General features: G+C 36.6%; 1 protein-coding gene across 1 annotated transcript in view; it reads left to right on the forward strand.

The window, feature by feature from the left end:
- The window catches only part of LOC139726693 (uncharacterized), a 64,706-nt gene that overhangs the window by 37,064 nt on the left and 2,909 nt on the right, over nt 1–24,733 (forward strand). The window contains exon 5 of the mRNA XM_071637677.1: nt 6,986–7,117. Within this exon, the coding sequence (XP_071493778.1) occupies nt 6,986–7,117 (132 nt within the window). The remainder of the gene's footprint in view (nt 1–6,985; nt 7,118–24,733) is intronic.

The raw sequence follows: 24,733 nt of genomic DNA on the forward strand, positions 1-24,733 counted from the left end.
ATTCTCTATTCTACATTACATTATAACGATGTCAGGTAAAATGTCAGAGGTAAAATGTCATGGATAAAAGTGTCAGGGGTGAAAATGTCAGAGAAAAATGTCAGGGGTGAATCATGGGGTCATTCTACAAGACCGACACCCACGAGTCATACAGCCCACGAGTTCGACATTGAAAAGAGGTCCATGAGTCATACAGCTCATGAGTCATACAGCCCATGAGTACGACACTAGGTAAAAACAGCCCACGAGTTCGACAGAATGATACAACACGGGGTTTAATGTGTCGGTCTCGTGGGCCTTGTTAGCTTAGTGTCGAACTAATGGGCTGTATGACTCGTGAGCTGTGTAACTCATGGGCTGTATGACTTGTGAGCTGTATGACTCGCGGGCTGTATGACTCGTGGGTGTCGGTCTCGTGACGTGCACCCAATATGTCAGGAATAAAAATTTCAATTAATTGCCAGTGGTAAAATGTCAGAGGTAAGAATGTTAGGGGTACAAAATAATGTGAGAGACAAAATAAAAAGTCAGCAGTATAGATGGCGGAAGAAAGAGTGCCAGTGGGGAAATATGTCACGGGTAAGAATGTCACAGGTCAAGATCTCAAGGGTCAAACTTTAACCTTGACATACCCCTGATATCTTTACGGCTGACATTTTTATCCCGAATCATTTTCACACTATTCCTTTTAGCACATTAAGCTATTTATATGGCTGTCCTCTCTGTTTTTCATAGGCGGCGTCATCAGGTTGATTTTGCTACATTTGGTGACAATAGGAAAATAAGGAAATACATTTTGGGACGAGGCTAGGTTCTATACGTAAGCCTCCGCTCTCAAGCATTTTAGGTTCTTTTAAACGTATAATTCTTTCTTTCTTTTTTCTATTCATTGGTTTGTTTTATTCTCCAGGACATAAGAGTCTACAAACAATTGAATTTATGCTGTCATTTGACTTTCATGAATTAGGACACTTTCTATTTCGAATTTCATTATGTCATTTTGAAATTAATGCTAGTCAATGCTAACTTTGTAAAATAATATCACAGTTGTGTGGGTGGGAAAGAGGGTTCTGTCCCAGCTTATTCTTTTTAATGTGATGCAGATCCAAATGTGCGATGTGGCGTGAGACACAATATTTACACCTACCATGTTCAACGTCGCAACATCTCGGAAACAGCGCGCGCCCGGGGGAGCTCCAGTTTCGTAAATGACTTTTACAATAATATTGAAAAATAATCATCCGATTTCAAGAAATATAAAATACCAGCTGTATTCTCCCAATTTTTGGGTTATGACGTGTTCTAGGCAGTTTCAGAGTTTATGTCCAGGGGGGCAAAAGAGGGCTAATACGATTTAAGCTGCGATCTAATTTACAATGTCCAGATCCATAGTTTAGATCAGGTGTACGAACCATACATTTCCACCGTGTACATAGTGTATGCTTATCTGTGTATTGCGTGTGTGGGAGTTTCCCTTAGAGAGGGAATATTGACTGTTGGGACGGTAAACACCGAAAGAAAATTACCTCATTGATATTTTATGCAGCTTGTATCTTCTGCATGAACAAAGTGATGGGCAGAGATGGGCTAGGGAGGGTTAAAAGATTGTGCAGTAAAGCATCAATGATTTCTTCTTTTTTCGCGTCTGCTTGATTTAGACAAATGAAAAGTGAATACATAATGTATCTGAAATTTATATTAATCTTATTTTTCATTCTCGCCTTCCCTATTTTCTTACTAGTTTTTGTGTACTTGCTTTGTAAATCTTAATCATGAGGTGAAATGTCATCATTTTGTACTGTTGTTATTTGCATGCACTTTTTTACGTTCTGATCAGGCAGCACCAATGAATAAAATATCTACTTTGTTTTATTGTTAAGTAACTTTGAGCAGTTGCAATATTCTCGAATAAATTCTCTGTTGAGAATAAGGAAAAAATTGTGTGTGACAAGGATCGGCACTTGTAAGGCATTATTTTGATGTTGGATTCGATGTCCGAGGAAGGATATCTCAACGCGAGTCACAAGCATTACATTTAAACTAAATACGTAAACTCGTAAAGTTTGAGAAAACAGACTGAATAATGTATCTTGAATTAAATCATTAGTAGCTTAATCATAATCATTGTTCACGTTTTGAAAACTTCAAGTAAAATAATTTCAAAACGAATTTCTTACTCCTATATACATCATGTTGGCTCCAATACGATTACGAGAAAGAAAACACCCCCCCCCCCCCACACACACACACACATACACACACAAATAAAGTGTTCACATGTAGGCCTATTCCCTAATCTAATATTCGGACCTTCACCTCTGGCAGAAATAGACTTCCCTCAGTCGCATCCAGTCCCCTCCCCATACCATTCCCGCCCTTCTTCCCACTAGGTGCTAAAAGGCGGCTAAGGCTGTATCATCACGCCTGTGCAGGCTCCTGCCGCGGGAGGGGATAAGGGGACCTCGCGAAAAATGATATGGCAGATATTGCTGGTGTGATCACGAATAGCTTCATGTCATTAGAGGTACTCAGTGGAAGATACAAACGGTACTAATGGAGATGTGTTTATCGTACGTGCTAGCACTAAGCGTTTACCATTTCAATTAGCATGTGTGCCCGTGTATCTGCTCTACATTTTGCCTTTTTCCTTTTTACTTTACTCTTCGCGAATATCTTTAATGAAATGACATATTTTTCATGTTTAAGTGTACATTCTACATATTTGTTAGGTAAATGACGTGTCCCGTACCCTATCGTCAGCATTGTCTAACCTTACGCTGTCAAACAAAGAAGTCCAAACCAACAAAGAACCCGTGTTGACATTAACCTGGCGCTCAAAGTATACAAAGAAGAAATAAAATCTGAACAAAATCATTTGCTACAAATTTGATTCACTTGCTTGGAATGCATTCTTTTGTATCTCCGTCACAGGCACAATTAGGTGCATGGTGCGTGCAAATACAAAATTGTGTTAGTCGATTGCTGCAAGTCGAAAACCATTCTTTATTACCGTTACAATTCCCACGTGTTTTATGGCGCTCGTTTTAGGCAAGTGCGACATCCGGCCCTCCGCTAGCATGCACAATCGTTCATTGTAGGCTTTAAGTTTCCCTGTTTGTCACCTCCCGCGCTAAAAGGGCGCCACACCTCTAGCTCTTTAATGCTATAGAGTGTGTGCCTACGTACTTGAGAGCAGTGTGTCCTATATTTGATCTGGGACACGATAACGTGAGATAAACCTGATGTTAAATTAGATAAAATCGTTTCTGCCGATAACTTGAGAACTTGCATCATAATCCAATCTTGTCACGAGCCCCAAGTACACAGAATGTTGAACGAACCGTGAATATAAAAGGTAACTGATGCCCCTTTCAGCGTAAAAGAGTGCACGGTGGGAAATACCACCACGAGCTTTTACGTCTCGATGTTAACCCACACGGAATTAGGTGTGTGTTGTGGAGATAACTATTATATGGAGAGATACTGTATTACATCTCTGAGGTAACTTGTACACACAAGATGTTCTATATAATCTATCCCTTTAGTAGTATGAGAGGCCGTGGGAACATTTTACCGTGACATCATACCTGACATTGTTTTAGAGTCTTCGGATTTTGCAAGGTGCAACCAAGTTTTGAAGCACGCAATTGAAGCTTTCCCCTACTAGTATCCTATGGGGGGGGGGGGGGAACAAGTGACGTAAGCAAGAATGATTGTGGGTGGATTTGGAACATGAATATACTTCAGTAAAAGCCGCTAACTCTTCGTTTACACTTTCCTTTAACTCTCGTTCTTCTCTCTCTCTCTCTCTCTATATATATATATATTTATATATATATATATATATATATATATATATATATATATATACACATATATATAACATATATATATATAATATATGTATATAATATTTACATAATATATATATATAATTCATACATATGTATATTACCCCAACGTAACAAATGTTTCATAGTTTCATTCATAATGTGTGTAGGGCCTATACTCACGATATATGAATTATGACAATGAGAGCGATAGTTGTCAGAAAAAATGAACAGTAATAGTTGAATTGATGACTTTATTGACAGCTCTGTTTTTCCGTATACTGATGATAGTGAATGACAGTGATATTACTATCGCTACCATCATCATTGTAACAACTACCCCATAAATGACTTTAATCACGCTAACATTGCTCAAGACAAAACACAGGCCAAATGACACACCAGTGAGAATAATGTTTATTTATTTATTTATTTATTTATTTATTTATTTATTTATTTATTCATGGTTTAAAAGATAACTACCATGGCAGCCTAACAAGGCCGAATTGAGGTAGTTTACACAGTAATACAACATATCAAAACAATATCACCGCACTTATAAAAAAAACCCACAACTTACATGACAGAACATATATAGTCATATAATAACATAACATTGCTTATTCATTTCATAACTCAATTTCCAAAGCACAGATATAACATTAAAAAACCGTCAGACATTAAAACATTCATGTAATACAGATAAAAACAGATTTTGAACACTTGAACACTTTTGAACACACTCGACATTTTTACACCTCACATAGACCGTACATCTCCCTTTGGCAAAAACTTTGGCACATGCATCACATATTTTCATACTCCCACAGAAGCATACACATGTATATACTCCGCATTGCATATCGCAACCTGCGTTTGGGTATTATGTAATCGATTCGTAAACGAATACCGGCGTTATGGATACACTTGCTTCTACACCCAAGCTGACAATGCATGTTTGCACCTTCCCCTTTTTAGCTCATTTAGAGTGTGTTTATAATCACATGATGTGGACTAGTGCACATGGTATGCATTCACAGGGTTGTACCTTTAAAGATGAACAAACACATTCAAGTAAGCGACCATAAACCTGGCCAGTATAATGAGAGGAAGAAAAAATAGTAAACTTGAAGAGAGAGAAGAAAAAAAAAAAGGTGACATTGACATCTTACATTACTGACCAGGTATAGTGATATGATAACGTTGTACTATTGCTTATTCGTTTCACAACTCTTGTTTCCAAAACACAAATATAACAATAAAAACCGTTAGACATTAAAACATTCATAAATGCAGATAGAGACGGATGCAATTACACTCTTAACCACACTCGACATTTTTACCCCTTACATGCAGCGTACACCTCCTTTTGGCAAAAACTTTGGCACATTCATTACATATTTTCATACACCCACACAGGCATACACATTACTACTCCGCATTACAAAGCGTAACCCAGATAGTTGCGAAAGGGTATTATATAATCAATACGTAAACGACATTTTTACACCTCATTTTACACCTATTTTCTTTTTGTCATTGTTATATTAAACATGTAAGAATATGTGTATCTCCACTGCTCTAGGTGGGACCCTATTGGGATTATTTCTTTCAGACGAACAGTCACTTTCTCGTGCAATATTCAAGTGAATATCACCCTAGAGAATGTACTGTTTGATTTGGTCGCAATAGGAATTGCCTTGACTCAGACTACGTGGCTTTAACACATCCTTGCGTCCCTGCCTCTGATCTCCGATATCAGTAGTTCCAGCTCGTTCGTCAGCCCATGCATGCACTTCAACCGTTCTTTAAATCATTAAAACTAATTTGAAATCTAATTAATGCCCCAGGTAATGGTAGTAAATGAAATGTGGACATAGATCATGAAATTACATGGTGATAGTGGCTCCTTTTGAGTGATGAAGTAAAGTGAATAATGAATTGAATAAGATCAAGTTACATTTGGTATGTTGTTTTCATTGGAAAATAGTACATGGATCGTGTCGTTGATATCAACCAACGTTCAATGCCCTCGTGCGTATACGTGCAAGTTATGTGAACACATCGCAGTGATTGAAGGGACATTGTGTATCATCAGTCTTTCTAGACAGTATTTTGATTATACAGTGAAAACACATTAATTTAGCTGCATTGCGTGTCTTGCAAGATGACATAACATTGCTAAGTTACATCGTGAGCAAGCAATTAGTAGATCATAGATGGAAGCGACATAACAAAAACTTTGTAAATCGTCTTGAGACGAGCATGAGTCATACGGCCCTCGAGCTAGACATTGAAAAAAGAAAAAAAGTTCATGATCCATGCACCCACGAGTCATACACCCACGAGTCATACACGCCACAACACGACTAGACACCGAGTGACACAGGCTCACGACAGACAGTAAGTACAGTACAGGCCCACGAGCTAGACAGTAAAAGCAAATAAGGTCCACGAACTCGACACAACGTAAATTAAGCCCACGATGTAATGTCGAGCTCTTGGGCCTTATTTGCCTCGTGTCTAGCTCGTGGATCATATACAGCTCGTGTCGAGCTCGTGGAATTCCTTCACCACTCGTGCCTGTTAAACCAAAGATTCACCGTAAGATGATACAAACAAACTCGCGAAATTTTCACGAATACCTAGTACGTTAAGGAGACATAACACATACAGATCAGTAATCATTTTAGCAAGACAATCTATGCATGACAAATATGGTTTCAATAAAATCCTGCTTTGATTGTGTTCTTTTTCGATGTGTAAACTGCACATAAAGAGTTGTAAAGTATCGTTTAACCACGTGCAAAAGGTGAAGCTGTGCAATTTTCCTTCTAGAATTTTCGTAGAAGTGCAATCGATTTGTGTTCTGTCATACAGATTGCTGAATAGTTTGTAGTCTCTCTCTGTTTCTCTCTCTCTCACTTGCCGATGTATGAGATTTCAAAATGACCGCTAGCTTTCCGTCACGCCAAAATCAAGTTTGCTATACAAAACGACCATGCAGAATGTATAAAAGTATTAACAGGTGCTAGACACCAGTCTCTGCCAGCACATCTTGATGACTCCACGAACTGCTGACCAAACTTTTCATGATGGCAACAAGTTGAAAAATAACAAGACTGATGTCCTCAATTCCTCTCTCTATTATCCAGCAATCGTCGGAGATGGGGAATCTCATTCAAAAACTCGATGAAGGCTACAACGATAACGACACCCCCGAGCAGCTCAGTCTTGAAGAAATTGTGGACAGCCTACCCGCGGCATGGAGGAGAAAAATATACACGGTAAGTTTAAGACCCCTGTTGCTTATACTTTACATTTTATACATAGGAAGTAAACATTGCATGGCGGTAGGCAGCGGGTGTGAGAGGGCAATTCTTCTCCCCTCCCGAAACTTTCAAACCACACTTCTCCTTTTTTTTTTTTTTACTCTGATGTATGATTTTCAAATGATTTGACCAGTATTCAATTAATGAATTCTTACGATTGACAAATCTATTCCAATCTATGCCAATCTTTTAATCATTGCTAATATTAACCGTCGACATGAATAAACACCGAATCAATCGGTGTTTTAGGGGTAGCCATGATAAAAAAGGCGCAAAGCACGACAGTTGTAATAGAAATAACTAAACTCACAATTTTATCAATTTGAATAAAATATGCAGTACTCGATGCGTGCTGTATGAATGAGAACCAGCACTGGCTGTCGGGCGACAGCTCGGTGGTCCAGTGGATGTGCCGCCTATCCGGTAATCAGGAGATCGTTGGTTCGAACCCAGCGCGAGTATGTATGCCCATGATTATCTTATCATGGCTACTACTGAAACACTGATTAAGTCGGTGCTTATTTACGTCGATGTAGGGCAGTTTGTTAATCAGTTGCAATTTGATCAGTAAGGGGGTATCCCCTCTTTCAACACTCTACCCTGCTCGATCCACCTCTATACTTTCAGTTCGCAATGGTGACGCAAACACAGAAAAAGAAGTGACATATACCACAATTTAGCCATTTACATTGTCTCTGAATATATTTTCTCTTACTGTTTCCACTGAATTTCTAAATATTCCAACAAAGGTGTGTACCAGGTCGTTGAACTTCTATTCTAATTATATATGAAAACCTTCCTTGTGTGGAAGGAGAATTCGCCCTCCCCCACCCCCTCTCTTTTTTCACCTCCATAAAATTAGTACAAAGTCAAAGACGTACAAGCGGGCGGAACATACTTCAGAAAAAGTGGGCACCAGGAGGGTGAATTTCATTGTATAAAGGCAAAATTACTCCCTCCCCCTTGTTCGGTCGCCATGCTTCCTCGCTTGCGTGTCCTCTCTGCTCTCTCGATACATTATTAAACATGCTCTTGCCCCCCCCCCCCCCCCCGAAAAAAAATCCCGCGTACAGCCATGGACATATACTCAGTATTTTCAATCAATCTAATGTACAAAACGTGGTGAATACAGAGTAAACGATGCGTATCGTCGGAGGCAACGTAAACAGGATGGTTGGTTTATGTCTACGTCTACGCATTTGAATGATACATTGGATCTTTTGTTTTATTTCATGATTGTCAGGGAGCTCCTGATAAGCTGACAAAGAGTATAACACAAAGACATATTTACATATAAAATGTGACAGTTTGTCATCCTTTTTTAGGATATTAGGAAATCAACCATTCATTTCAAGAAGCTTGTTTACAATGATATTTACAATAATGTAACCAATATCAATGATATTTTAGAATAGCTGAGAAAGATGTATTGGATTCTACACATAATGAAAACAAAATCTTAATGTAAATGCATGTGAGGCGGAAAAGTAAAATATCAAAAGGCACCAGTAAAGCTGAATGATGTCAAAGTAGATAAATTGTGAAAATATTGCAAAACAAAACAAAAACAAACAAAAAGCGAAAAGTTATGAAGAGTTTTAAACAGCAACATGTAGCATAAGAATAGATGATAGAAAAACTTATACTACTGATAAACAAACAAATCAAAACTGACACATTATAGCTTTACAAAATGTCGCCAAGTTAGTTAGCGTATGTGTATTTGTCGTATCAAATAATTCGTACACATTTTTTGTGTTGAATGTAGTATTTCTTTACATGTAATTCCTTTTGTTTCTCGAATGATGGGCAGAAAAATCGATAATGAAACACATCACCTTTGACATGTAAGGTACACAAACAGCACACAAACGATTATTTCTCTCAATGTTTATAAATCTTTCTTTTACGATAGGCGTCCTGTGATTTCCAGAACGAAATCTACGCAGTTTCATGCGGAAAATCTGATTGAGGATTAATAAATATTTTCCATTTCCAATGTCCTGTAATATCGTGTAATTTACTTGAGCACTAGCATACACTACTTTGCCCCAAAGCTGAACTAATATGACTTTCAATCTACCCATTCATTCGCATGCACGTACAGTCAATGAGCCAAACGTTTCTGGTATCATCTATAGTGCTCTGCATTCATTTCGCATAGATTTCCTGCGCTACTTTGGACGGAATTTCTTTTAAAGAAATGTAACTATCACTTGGCGAAATTCTAATTTGAAACGTCGAAAACATTATCACATACGGGTCTTTTTAATGCATGCTTGTTATATTTTGAACTCGGTCTCATTTTGTTTAAAATCATTATCGGTTTCACCTCCTTCATTAAGTCATTATTATGTTAAATTTTTCATTTTCTTACATCTACATTTTCATTAGCACGTCTTTTCATGTCAGCGGAGTTTAGGAAGAAACCAGTGGATAAGTGTTTTTTCCCATGTTATAATGCGATTAACAAGTATAACTCTGCATTATTTTGTTTGCAGTATGAATAAATTTGAACTTATTAAGACATATGGATTCATACGAGATGCAGAAGAGAAAGTTGCCAAGAAAAATGCCTCAATGTCTCAGGTGCATTTCCCCTTTTTTATATGCCTGGGGTTGTTGTCATGTATATCATTTGGGTAGTTCCCTGACTCGAAGAGATAATAATATTGGCTCCGTCAATACCTCATTGCCATACGTTCCCCTGCTATAAAATAATATCGAAACAGTGTAATTGTTCATGGTGACTACAATCTGAGAATTTAAAAATGTACTCAGTTGTTAAATTTAAAGATACTGTAGGGTAAATACTGCATTTTAGTGAAAACTCAAGTACGGGTGATATTTGAGAGGAAAGATTGGTAGCACCGCACATCGAACCTATATAGGCCTATGCAACTGAAAATGGAAAATCCTGTTGGAAATAATAAGCCGTAGCATTCTGTTTCATTTCAATCGAGCGAAGAAAGAAGAGTTGGGGCAAGGATGTTGCAGATCCACTGCACGAAAGTGGGAAGACGAATAAAACGGGATGAGTTAGTCACACAAAAGAGAATGATATGAAGAGGATACAGTGAGAGGTTGTTTACCTTGTGTCGAAAGCGAGATCAGTGTTATCAATCTAAATATCACAGAAAAATCGCCTCGCAAGCTTTAGCTTGAGGAGATGATCGGTCTAATGGTGCAGCTTCTTTAAAACTCACTTATTAGAGATGGGCTCGAAGGGGCTGAAAAGATAATTCCTCTTACGGCGTGGGACGCTCATTGTTTGCCTCCTGCGTATAGTGAGTTAGCACTTTTTCTATTTTCATCTTGTTTGAAACGGGCAGCTGAAATCAGCCTTGGCTGGAATCATCTGCAATGATAGAGAGTTGCAATCAATTATTGTGATTATGACCAGGTCGGAGTTGGGCCTTATGAGTTCATTCAGCCATTTTTCAGATTCGTTGACGGATCAGCACCTAAAGGGAACTATATTTTGAATGGTCTGCAAAATAATATCTGAGTAGATGCTAAACAGAGTCATTCTCGGATACCTCATAGAATGGATGAAAAGAAATATCCCAGTTAATTTTTGTTCTGTTTTGTTTTTTGTTTTAAAGAATATTTTATTCTTCATCACTGAAAACAAAATGCACAAAACAAATACACGATACCTTTACATCAATTCCGTAATCCTTACATTCTGATCAATTATTTCACCAAACATAGATCACAATTCATATACCGCATATTTTTTTCACTATTACCTTTTATTTTTACTGACAATCCCTTTACAGTAATATTCATTCATCACTACTAAGTATACAATTAACTGCATCAACAACAGAACCTCTACTCTCACATTCATTCTACCTGACTTTAAATGTCAATATCTATTTATTGAAGTTGATTTTTAGACGAAAAAATAACCCCAAAAGCACCCCTCCCCCTCCTGTAAGAAATTGACTTTATAACTCATAAGTTGATAGAATCTAAATCTCAAAAGTATTTTCTTCTGGTCTAAATCATATTTATGACAAGTAATTTTTCGTAAGCATCGTCAGAATCATACCTTATCACGCCTTGTGGGTATAGAGCAACAATTCGGATGACTATAAAATAAGCTGCTCACGATTATAACGTGCATGCTTTCAATGAATAACAGACAGCTTCTTTTGCGACTGATGCAGTTGCAATGAAAACATCTCGACGGAAGAATTTCATTAATTTGAAGACAGCGTCTGATTACATATCATCGACATGATCGATGTCACTTGAAACAATTATTATTTTGCTGTAAATCTCCTTTGAAAATTGAAAAACCGAAACAAAGGCCCACTTCTGAGACAGATTAAAGCCTCAATTGTAATCATATGACATGGGGAGTCAGTTGAAACGAAACTACTGAAAACGAAAGCGTTTGTCTCAAGAGAAAACATACATCCATTTTCGGTGATGCTCTGATATCGCTGATACCAGTATAAGTCATACCTATCGCATACTACAAAGACGAACGTACTTTTGGCAGGTTATCTTAAGCGTGTATACATTATGGAACAGGAACGAGCAACATTACATATTGATCGAGCAGTCTATATACGGGTTTGCGAGTGTCTCGAAAGCGCGGATATTTGGGAACCAGTAAATTCACCGTCATTATGCTGCATTATTCATAAGCAGATTGCATTTAAATTCCTAGAATTGATATAATCATTTCAAAGTAATAAATGACATTAATACGTCTGGACACATAATGATGTTAAATGATGCCAGGGATGTACATCAATCTAGGCAGCGTTAGCGAGCGATGTACGTCAACTGTACTCCTCCGAGATCAGAAGGAGTCCGCATGTTTTGGAAACAAGAACACCCACCCATCCCAGAAGTTCGACGATCATTCCCGCCTAAATTTGCCAGATGAAAAAAAAAAAATCGTAGGTAGCATTTGAAAAAACTAACGGGCTCTCGGGCAATACGGCCATGCTCAAGACTATAATATCAATGCGATTATTTGCAGTTCTTTGCATTTGTTTGTTTGTTCATTTATTTATTTTAAGTGTGTTTTTTCAAGGTCTGTTTTTGTGAATGACAAACTTAATACTTCTGCTAATCATTATCGTTATGATCATTGGACATTTAGAATGTTTGTGTGAATGAAAGGATATACACTCAGCAAAAAAAGAAAGTAAACACTTTTTCGAGGTCATATTTTTCATGGAAGATCTTTATAAAAATCCATGTATTATATACCATATTAAAGGTAATTTAATTGCCTATTAAGATAACAGCTTAATTAGAAAAAACTTTACGCATGAGTAAGCACATTCGATTTTGTCCTCCAAGGCACAAAATTAAAAATGCAAAAATTGACAAGTTCTCTTTTATTTGCAAATGCCCTTTACGATAACATTGACAACAAAAGACCAGTTTACCACATTGAGAGACATGAATAAAATAGGAAAAATAAGTTTTTTGTTCTCTTTATCTCTTTATAACCTCTAAGAAAACAAAGTGGGAAACTAAGGGGAAAAAACAAAAATTTTCTGTCAAGTCAAACTTCAAATGACAAAGGGAATAATAAGCATAAAGATGGTCAAATGAGCAGATGATTTTCTTTCAATCTAGTGATTTAAGAATCCATGTGACAATTTCAAGAACCGAACATTATTTACAATTTCCAAATTTGAAAAAAAAAAACCCTCAAATTTCTACCATTTTTGTTAATTATTACTTCTCTCATTTCATTTGAATATAGATTTGACATAAGATGCTTTATTTTCCCCCTTTATTTTTAGCCTTCATTGATCTTTTGGTCTTTAAAGATATCATAGAGATCAAAGGTTTATTTTTGCAACTTAATTCATGTTTCTTTTTGTGTGGAATTTTTTGTTTGTTCTTATTCTATGGAAGAGCACATACTCATGAATGGCAAATTGTTCAGTTTTGCAATTTTTACTTTTGTGCCCTGGAAGAGAAAAACAATGGTGTTCACTCATGCGTAAAATTTCCCTTTTTGATGATCTACCAGGTTGATAGCCAAATAAATTACCTTCAATATGGTATATAATACATTAGCTTTCAGCCAAATATTCCATGAGAAATCTAAACTTGAAAACGCATTTTCTTTCTTTTTTTGGTGAGTGTACAAATGCATCATAATAACAGTAATTGAATTGTATGCATGTGTGTACATTTATATCACATTGTCGTGTGTGTGTATGTGTGTGTGTGTGGATAAGATCACTCATTGACGATGGAGCGATCACTCCAACAATCATTTTACAAAATGTTTGTCCATCACATCCACTTTGATTTTTCTCCAAGAATCGCTGACAAGTCATATCTAAAGCTGTTTCCAACAGTACGTAGTGTAGTTTCTGGAACGTTTGTACCACACAAAACCCTACATGGTTAAGATTGATACTGTGAGAGCATAATAGGCCTATACTTTTATGTCAGAACTTTCCATTTTCATTTCTTTTTTAAATTTTGATTTCTTGAGAGTAGAGCCTATGTCTTTTAATACTAGATTTCAAAAGTAGTCACTGAAATTGTTTGAAGTGGTTGTAAAGTAAATCTGTGTGTTTTTAGAGTATCTGTTTTTCTTTGACAGAGTATATGTGGGGAAAAATCATCCCAAGATGTTCGCGTCAACAGGACTTCAGATTTTGATTCCTTGCTGAGTAGAATTCCTTTTAAGTACACCAATGTGCAATACGTGTTAATTCGTGTGCGTGGGCGTTTATGCATACGTATACATGTATAGTCCAACCTGCCTTAAATAGCTGCCATCTGCAGTATACGGCCACTAAAATCCCCCCCCCAAAAAAAAAGCCACGTTAAACCAAGCAATTGTATAATGTATAGATAAAATCTATTTACCCTGTAAATTTTAGGTCTATCTTAGTATATTGGGTACAGGACCCCGTGAAAAGCATCAGCACCATCACCGCCTTGTCGTTGGAGTTGTGTCTCTAAATATGTTGCTGTGGAATTCATTTAACAGAATTCAATAACATTTGATACATATTGAATGACGTTTCCTGTCGAAAAAAAGTGTCCCGACAGTACTATGCACACGATGTATGTTTATTTGCGTTTTCATTCAGAATGATAAATATTTACTATCTAAACCCACCATAATAAATATATGCACACCATTGAAAAAAAAATTTCCCACAGTGAACCCTCAAAAAAGTCTTCAAATTTCCTAGAATAACCATACTTGTATTAATAGCTATGTCAGCCATAATATTCCACGATGTCAGTATGAGAGAGACAGACACGTGTTTCAAAAATTATCATACGAATTATGAAATTTGTCGCGTCATGTTTAGACATCAATCCAATCAGTATGGAGGAAATTTATTGATGATTTTTTGTCTTCCTATTTTCCAATTTGCGACATCAATCCTTTGTCATCACCGACAACGTTTGCATTCCACTGATTTTTCAAATGCATTGCAATATATCAGTCTTGGAGTTATCTTCTCAAAGTAGATGTCAATAAACTATGAATGCCGTGGCATAATGCATACGAGACCCACCTGTAAAACCGCACTCTCAAAACGCATTATCACCAGGATAATTGCTTTCTCTTACAAAGGACTGTATAAACGATGCCGAGAATGCAATTGAGCAGGAATATCTTTTTTCATGAATAATTTGAATGGCATGTCTTTTTCAAGTGACTGGCATGTATTTTTCAAGTGACTGGCACGTGGCCGGCTTGTCTGCTTTCCGTTTATCCTCAAGGACATTCTGAGATTTTTTTTTTTAAATCAATACTTTAAAAAAAAAACGAAAAAGAAAGACCTGAAAGACCTGATAGAGTTGAAAAGTCATTCATACTTTTTTCCATAACTTTCTGCTATAAAGCAGTATCTTCATAGTTTCATCCTCGTTCTAGACACTTTCGTGGAACCATACAATAAGGTTATTTTTTACTACATGATACTATCGAGACCAAAGAAAATATTTTTACTTAATGAAGGTAGCATCTTTAAACACCGAATGCGGGGGAACATATTTTGAATCAGATACATCATCTGGAAACAGCATACAGCAAACAGCAAAAAAACAAACGGTAATACCATGGTATACCTCCTCATACAAAGAAAGAAAAAAATGAAATGTTTGAAATTGCCATTATAAGTCTAAACAAAGATCAGAAATCCGCATTACTACTACACTAATGAAGTCCAGTCTTACTCATTGAGTATGAGAGATCAGGGTCTAAGATCATTCTCACTTGTGATATTGATGATGACAGATACCTTGTAACCAATGTGGTTCCATTTTAGATAATTACGCTCTTGGTTGCAATTACATACAAGTGCGCACTTTGTGGCCCATTCATTCATTTTCTCGCTCTTCTTTCGTCTCCCTCCTTTTCTCACTCTCTGTCTATATAATTATTTCTCTCCTGCTCTCTCTCTCTCTCTCTCTCTCTCTCTCTGAATGCGTCTCATTCCATCATCTCGTCTCCGTAATTGCATTCATTGTGTGCCAATCGACTCGACATTGTTGCTATGAAATTTCCTAGTTTTGAACGGGTAATGATTTTAACTGTAGTCAATTCCTTTCGCGGTATGATTATTGTTATTACCGTTGCATAATCCATCGCTCTCAGATAACTCGTTTATTACGTCTATATTTTCATATATATTCTTTATCATTCTTCTTTGTGTTCTATGTGCGCCTGCTTGCTCGACCTGAGTTTTGCTGTTGTTGGTGTCCGCTTTTCATATTTTTTAATGAATATTCTGTCATTCTTGTTGATCAACGTGTCAAATTGTAATTTGTAAATGAGCACAGTTCATGGTATGGTATATTAACCGGGATAGTTAACGCTTAATCTATATAATATATAGATTAAGCAAATTTCATATTATGAAATTTGATTGGTTCATTTCTTAGTTTTCGGTTTGGTAGTTACGACGCCCTGTATGGTTGCCCTTTTCAGTATAGATTTTGAATTTTCACAGTTAAAAAGAAAATACAACTAAGGAGAGTCCTTCATGCAGTCTGTTTGATTAAGCCGACATATGAACTACATATACTGGGAGCTGATGAGTGGATTAGGCAGTACTCCTCCCTACCAAGTCTCATTGTCGGGCGCGGAAAGAACCTTTGCTTTTATACTTCACTGTGTTAAAGGTATAGATACCCTGTATGCCCAAAATTGTTGGGGATATGACTTTGCACAGCTAATCATGAAAATAGACATCGTTTCCTGGAGCACCCTGACAGCTGGTATGATATGAAGACAGTATGTCTAATACTTTTTATAGGCCTGGTGAACTACTAATTGTGATTGTGGTCAAGCGGGTCAGTCTTTATAATTTTCTAGGCCATGTATACACGTATTCAGGCAAGTACTCTGATCATCTCGGTATCACGGAAATAAATTCTTATTTCGAATATAAAGAATACGCTAATCACTAAGACGTTCAATCATGTAGATGGGATTACTCCTTCATTCACACAGTATTTGATTCACAAAGTGCAAAATCGGCTGTCCAGTGCAGATCTGTCGCAAAGGATGTGGGTAACATTTAGATAAAGATACAACTCGATCAATTTGCAATTCTTATTCACCCTTGCTAAAAAATAAACAAACAAAAATCACAATATACACGACGACTGATCTGAAATATCCGTTATCTGGTGGATCAGTAAGACATTTGATTACTGTTAAAGAAGACATTTATAGGAAATAATATCATATAAAACTGTTTTCTATCATTTAATGTTATTTTGATTAATTTCTGACATAAATCATGCAATAAAGTTGTCTCTGCTTTGAATGTAAGAATCTTTATTTTTACCAAATTTGAGCACTGGAAAAAGTTCGATACGGCTACGAAAAGTGCCAAATCTGCGACGTCACCAAATGTGTATGCAACCCAGTGGGATTTACGTATCTATAGGCAAACTGTGTACACTTTTCAGGAAATTGGTGTGTAATTTGTTGTCAATCTAGAATAAATCGTCCGCCAAAACTATTTACGTCGTGAAATTGTTTGTTTGTTTGTGTTCATTGGAATCATTTTTTACTCCCATAAATTTACGGAAAAACAAAGTTTTAAAAGCACAAAACCTGTCGTCAGCTCAAGATTCACGATCGCCGTGATCAGCTGTTCCTTCGTACAGCCACAATTTGCTGTTCTTATTGACACAACACATCGATCATTGTGGGGGAATTGCGTATAGCTGAGGTAATCTTACATACTCATAAAGGATGATAACTAAGTCAAAGAGCTGTAATTGATTGGAAATCATTTTTGCACCCATAAATTTACGGAAATACGTTTGAAAAGCATAAAACCTACCGTAATCAGCTCAAGATTCACGATCGCCGTGATCAGCTGTTCCTTCGTACAGCCACAATTTGCTGTTATTATTGACACAACAAATCGATCATTGTGGGGGAATTGCGTATTGCTGAGGTAATCTTAAATACTCATGAAGGATGATAACTAAGTCAAAGAGCTGTAATTGATTGGAAATCATTTTTACACCCATAAATTTACGGAAATACGACGTTTGAAAAGCACAAAACCTACCGTAATCAGCTCAAGATTCGCGATCGCCGTGATCAGGTGTACGCACAACAGTACCAGCAGAATCGGCAGTGAAGAGGTATTCCTTGATGCCGTGATTTCAGCTTGATTCTTCTTCGAAATGGCATGATGAAAGTTTGTTAGATAAATGTGACCTTCTTTTTCTCTTGTGTGTTGGTTTAAATTCTAATTTCTACCTCAACTTGTTAAAAAAACAGTCTAACAAAGCGGGAAACTGCATCATTTCGGTGCTGAGCAGCAGTCACGATACACGTGTTGCATGCAAGCATGCACCGCTGCTGCAGCGATCCCAATAGTATAACACGTAGGTTGCACGTAATTCGTTCAAGTGTCTTGGTAACAAGGCTGTTTACGCGTCTGGGAGACGATTTGAATAAACTTACGCATGTTTCAGACGAATTTATGAATGAAAGTGAGTAGCATGACATCATGCCATGACCATATTTGGAATAAGCAGAGGTAGAGGTTTCTGTAGGTACCAAATGTGTCAGAGTTCAACGCAGAATATCTAAGACACGATCGCCAAAACAACAGTCATTTTCGCCGTAAGCGAAGGGGGATATGGTCTTTAGACGTAAGATTTTGGCCAACTTTTGAGATTGACATCCCACTTTTCTCTTCAAAATTCCACATTTTGTAGGTTGTATTTCGAAATGTGTTTGATATCAATCAGAAACTAGAAAATTTCCCCTACAACGTGATACCAAAATGTCAATTTGGTCCCTGAGGTCATTTTTTGACCTTTTTCGGGCTGTAGCGCGAAATCACATTTGCTGAGAAGTTTCGGGTTTTGCCAGAGCGGGTCTCATATAGCCGTACGGCAAATCAGCTCATACACATTGGTGACGTCGCTCAAATCCGATGTTTCTTGTAGCGAACGGAGCTACGTGGTCATGGAAATTGGGTGTTTTTTCAATCTCAAAAACAGTTTGGGGGTAAAGTTTCCGTAGATATCAAACTTGTCATATTTCTAGATTCTCTATAAATTTCTGCTTTAAAGATACTACAGAAAACTAGTAAATCATAAACCTCTCATCAAATCTGGAGTACGTGGACAAATAATTATGAACCTACGGTCAAATACCGCTCTCAAATTTACACTGAAAGAATGTCATTGAATGATTCCTTGTAAGGCTTTATTATGTTTCAATTCAATTTTTCAATTTAATTTTACTGTACTTCCAGCCAACCAAAAGAAATACATAATACAAACTACATGTTTTACAATAAGCCAGTTCGCAGTTCCACTTTACGCATGAGCAGAAGAAAGGTTATTCATACCAACAAGCATGTTGGTTTTTAAATTCACTGGGGAGTAGCATCTGTGATGTAATGATTATTCATGTAATCCTTATAAATGCTGTTTGCCAGCACATCCACCTGACGTCAAAAGTGGTATTTGGCAATATCAATAGAAAGAGATTGTTAATACATTCAAAGCAAAATAATGAAATGGATGCATTCTCAAGTGTTAATTTATGAATCATTCTAGTCGTCTGGTCTACGCAAGTTCATTCTTTGTTTGGACAGGTTCAATGAATTCCATAATATTTGTTACGCAAAGTTTAGGTATTATGTCGCTCAAAAATGATCGGAGTGCCTCTAACCGACTGAAAAAAAAAGAAAGGTCATTCGGACCAATGTGCCCATGAGCTAGCTCCGAACTGGCTTATTATACAAATATAATAATATGCAAGAATGATTATGAAATAAAAAATGAACATTTGGCAATGGGGACAAAAAGTAAATATAGCAATGGAAAAGAGTGATCTACTGAAAAGTGGAGCTTGTAGGACGTGGATCACTCTAAAAACAATATTAGTTATAAATCATAATAAAATTAATCAATATTAAAAACAAAATTAATTCGTGTTCCGTTTTGGCATTTGATAACTGACATGATGCTAATATAATGTTACCATATCTGGGAAGGCCTCAGGCCTTGAATGTTTGGGGCCTTGTCAGAAGCAAAATTATTGTTTTATTGGACAAATTAAAACATTGGTGATCGGCAGAATTTCTGTAATGTGATAGTGCTCTACCTTCTTCAACAGCAGACTCTCTTGGTCGCTATGATAAAAGCATAGCAAGGATTGATGCATTCGGTAACAAAAACAAAAAACAAAAAAGCCGACAAGTCGCAGCGCATTGGCACTTCATAATCTCCTCGGCTGGTATCGGACTGAATAAATGCCGTGCACATTTCAATAAGGTTGTGAACGACAATGTTTTCCATCAAAAGTCCAAAACGATATCTATAGACGTGATAGTCCAATCCCTTTACGGGCGGTCACTCCCTCTTATTTTCATTTGTTGCTGTTGTCGTTGTTGTTGTTTTCTCAAATGTGCCTTAAATTGGGATCAATTTCATTAGTCAATAATCTCCCCCCCCCAAAAAAAAAAAAAAAAAAAAAAACGTTTTGTAGCATGTGCATTCTGCAAGTCTTATTCCTCTTAACTTGCTCCTGATGATGTCACATAACGAAACATGATTAACACAATCCATTTTGCGAGACTTCACACTCAGGGGAATGGTAAGTTTATCGGCTGGTTTTGTGAGGAAGCAAAAGACAGCGGACGAAGTGGCACAGGGGAAATCAGCAGATATTGAAGTAGTACATAATGTTGTAGTAAGACTCGTGTAATCATGTAGTGGTAGCTCACATAACATCTCATTACCTGAGAGAAAAGGGCTGACCGTCAATAGAACAACAGTGGTAACTGGTAGTTAGCAGTAATAAGGTGGCTTTGGTGCTCATAGTAGGCTTTAGAGGAGGTGATACAAAATGTGGCTGTATAAGCTACATCCGGCAGAAATGGTAATTGGTTCTGGTATCAATGTGGTGTTATAGGTGTACATAAAAAATCAAGGGCAGCTAAACGTTTTTTGAGTGTGTAGGGCTCCATGTGTGTTTGGGAGAGGGGTGCAGGATCTATTACGTGTATATTATATAATTATACTGATTGATTCATTTTTTTATCTGTTTCTCTCTTCTTCTTTTTATTTGTCACCTAACAAAGTTATGTCATGTGTACTCTTTTGTGCACTTTTTTAATGTATCTGCCGGTTATATTTCTTAATACATCTGTTCTCCCTCTGTCTTGCACTGACCATTGCTGAACCATTTATAAAACAGAATTCCTTTCGTTGCCTTTACACAAATCCTTGATAAAAAAAAAAATGACACACATAAACAAAAATATATATATTTATTGTTTGTTTGCTTGAGTGCTTTCATCACAATTTGCATTTTCCTGAATTTTTTGAGACAAGGAAAATCTGGTAATTGGGGCTCCTCTTGTGTAAAATGCCAACCACTTTAGCGCGGTTTGGAGGATCATCTCGTTTCTGGGCGAGCTCTCTCTCTCTGTCGATAGGATCAGCGATGTGAGAGATAGGTATAATCCCTGCCCCCCGGACACAATCCAACGAATCTTACACATAGCTTGGTGAAGATTAAAGGCCAAGGGAAAAGTTATTATGATGCAAATCATCCTGTTCTATTTTACAAGGTACGTAATGATCAAAGAATGGGTTGGCGAAAAGGTTTACTTTTTTTCCCTTGTTATTTATCGATTTACACTGACATGACCACACACACACACACACGCACGCACAAAACAAAAAAAATCAGGTATTAAAAGTTGCCGCTGCTTTTATAAGTAAAAGTACTTCTTGAATATATATATATATATATATATATATATATATATATATATAGATAGATAATTATATAATATATGTATATGTATATATATACATATATATATACACATATATTTATATATACATTATATGAAACAAAGAAAAACGTCATATGTCACTATCATCAGTAGGATGAATGTTGTTTGGAACGTCAACTTTATATGGATATTCGAGAAGTAACAATTTAACCAAGATTGGTAGACACGTTTACAAAATTATGCCATTATCTTAAGTACCATACGTACCATAAGTACCATAACTATAGCATGCAGCATTGCTATGGTTATTGCAGTAATTTCTCTGCTTACTCTTTTCATGGGTAATTTATGGAGGTAAGATATTCTTGTTAAGTTGTTGAAAATGTATCATATCATTTCAGCAGAGAGTCTGAAGTCTTTGGGGTTTTTTTCATGGCGGAAAAAACTGCCAGGTGATATGACAACATTTCATTATTCATATAAAGAGATTGCGATAGCTACAATTCGTTATTCTAAAGGTTTGCTATTCCGAGGACTTTTTAATATCAATATGAATTAAGGTTCATTATTTCGAAGGTTCATAATTCCAAAGGTTCGAAAATTTGAAAATGATATACGGTTCGTTATTCCGAAGGTTTGCTAATACGAAAACTAAAGAAGATTTGTAATTCCAAAGGTTCGTTATATGCACATTCTTTTCATATTCGGATTAATGGACCTTATTCCTTTTCCAGATGAACAAATCTCTGGAATAACTGACCTCATTTCATGTTCGGATTAACAAACCTTCGGAATAACGACCTTATTTCATTTTTGAAAAAAATCTTATTCATTTTCGGATAACGAACCTTCGGAGTAACACCATAGATAGTTTGATTAAGGACCCTACATTTCGAATTATGAACATCAAGGTATAGGGAAATAAGTTTCGGAATAACCATCCTTCTTTCATCTTCGGATTAACGGACCTTCGGAATAACGAACATTACACGAGTGCGATATGATCACCATTACTTTTTGAAGAGACGCGAAGTTGTCACTTTTAATAACTTACGCTTATGTCTATTTATGTTTAACTTTAATTTAACTTAGCGATTCCTTGGGTAAGTTCTGTAATATGACCTCATCAAAATACCCAATTTTTACTCAGAATCTTACGCGTATTTCACATTGAAGAAAGAATAGAATGAATAAATTCTGATTTAAAAAATAAAGAAAATCAGAAAATTACTTAGTTGATAGTGCTAAAAGTACAAAGATCGTGAACTATTTTCTTAACACTTTTCACACTTTACCTATTAATAAGGTAGATATCTTTTTAAAAAAAAGCAAAGAGGTATGAGGAAATATGAGGACATATAGAGCCGCAAGAAAAATTTGATTCTGTGAGGCTGGTGCTGTAAGTTAAGGTGTAAGGGTATAGGTATAGGTAATAGAAGTGTAATGTGTTTTTTTTTTTCCTCCGGTGAGCAACTCTTTTGTTTCAGAGATCATATTCTTATCGGATGGACAATGTTTCTATGGGACGATTGATGAATGTACCTAACTGCATGCATACCCTATCTTAATTTCTCAGTTTTTGTTTTTGTTTTGTTTTGTTTTGTTTTGTATTTTGTTTGTTTGGTTTTTTTTTTAACCCGAGGTCCACTTCGGCTCTCTCATTGGAGGACCAGTTTGATAAAATGCAAATATTTTTAAAATCTGTGTTGTTTGTTTTTTGACCGACATCGTGCATGGCCCACCTGAAAAAGCTTCACGGCCCACCGGTTGAACAGTGGAGCCGTTTAGACGTGTGTTTGTGTGTGTGTGTGTGTGTGTGTGTGTGTGTGTGTGTGTGTGTGTGTGTAGCAAGCATTCTCATATCTGCATGGAAATCGATGAAATCATTCTATATGCGTCAGGCAAAATCATGTTTACTGCCTTGAAAGGATGACGACCAATATGATCTCTTTAAAGGAAGTGAATTCTGGTTTTGTTTGTTTGTTTGTTTGCTTGTTGTTGTTGTTGTTGTTGTTGTTGTCGTCGTCGTTGTTGTTGTTGTGAGGGAGTGTTATTCTTGGCTTCAAAATAGAATGTCAGCGTGTTCTTTGCCGTTTTCGTTGTTTTGAGTACACGCAAACAACCCCATCTAAGCGCGTTACAAATATAATGTATCATTATCATCATCATTATTATTAAAATCATTATATGTTAGGATGTATTCAACATTTTCCACCCTGATAGGAGCTATTTTACAGAGGATTGAGGATTGATAAATTATACCCACATTATTTGAGCTGATTATTGCGATGACTTTTGTGACACGTGCTGACTTTGTTTATTTTTGCTCTAAGGAGCAAACCATTTTCCACGCCCACTGCACTTGGAAATATTTTGAACAAAGAGAAAGTAGCCAATCATTATTGGCCAAACAGTGCTAATCGCTGATACATCCGGCAGAAATCGCACTGCAAACACAATAAGTACCAAATATGTCATCTTAATATCTCTCTGTCACATCTTTTCAAGGACAGCTCTGCAAGAGATGATGTAAAAAGCATCGACATGACCATCTCTACAGAGCAATTTTCAAATTGAGCAAAATGTCCCAGTGTGCCCATAATTCGAACCTATGACGAGAAGCCAAAAGAACTATTTTATCTGTAAACAGTAACGGGGAAGAGAGAAAGAAAAATGCATGTTAATGTGATGTTGTTTTTTGCGACTAAATTGAACATTTGGATTGCATGAAAAGAAAAAGTAATTTCATTGTACCATATATTTCTGTACACAGTGGTTGCTGGAGACACCGGGGCCAAACGCTCAATGAATCTTGACGGGTTTGTCAAAAATCGATTTGAAATGCATGTTTAAAAATCTGAACTTACGTATTCGTACAAACTCGGACCTTTTTCTCGAAATTGTCGACACCTTCTCGCACAAAATAATCTCCACTTATTTGCTTTGTGGCGTAAACGTGGGAGAAAACAACGTAAAAAAAAAACTCTTTAGAGCAACTCTCGCTCAGGAAAAATCTCTCGCATACTATCCTCACCTTTTATCGGATTTTCCTCAGTTTCTTCTTAGTCATATAAGCTCTATTCTGTTTTTACACCATTAAGCTTTAAAATTGCTTCCATCATTTGCCACACAGAAAATGTTTCGTTTCATATGATGCCCGCGTGTATTTCACGCCGGATTACGATGAAGAATTCATTCATATCTACTCAAAGCAGAGAACCAAATAAAAACACTCTTGATGAAATAAGATGGAAAGGTTGTTCTTCTTCAAGACTTTTTTTTTCTTTTCGGATTCTTTTCATCTCTTTAAAATGGG

This window comes from Diadema antillarum, unplaced genomic scaffold (genome assembly GCF_040938485.1).
Source record: "Diadema antillarum isolate AM-2024a unplaced genomic scaffold, OU_Dant_1.0 seq00000097_RagTag, whole genome shotgun sequence".
Lineage (NCBI taxonomy): Eukaryota > Metazoa > Echinodermata > Echinoidea > Diadematoida > Diadematidae > Diadema > Diadema antillarum.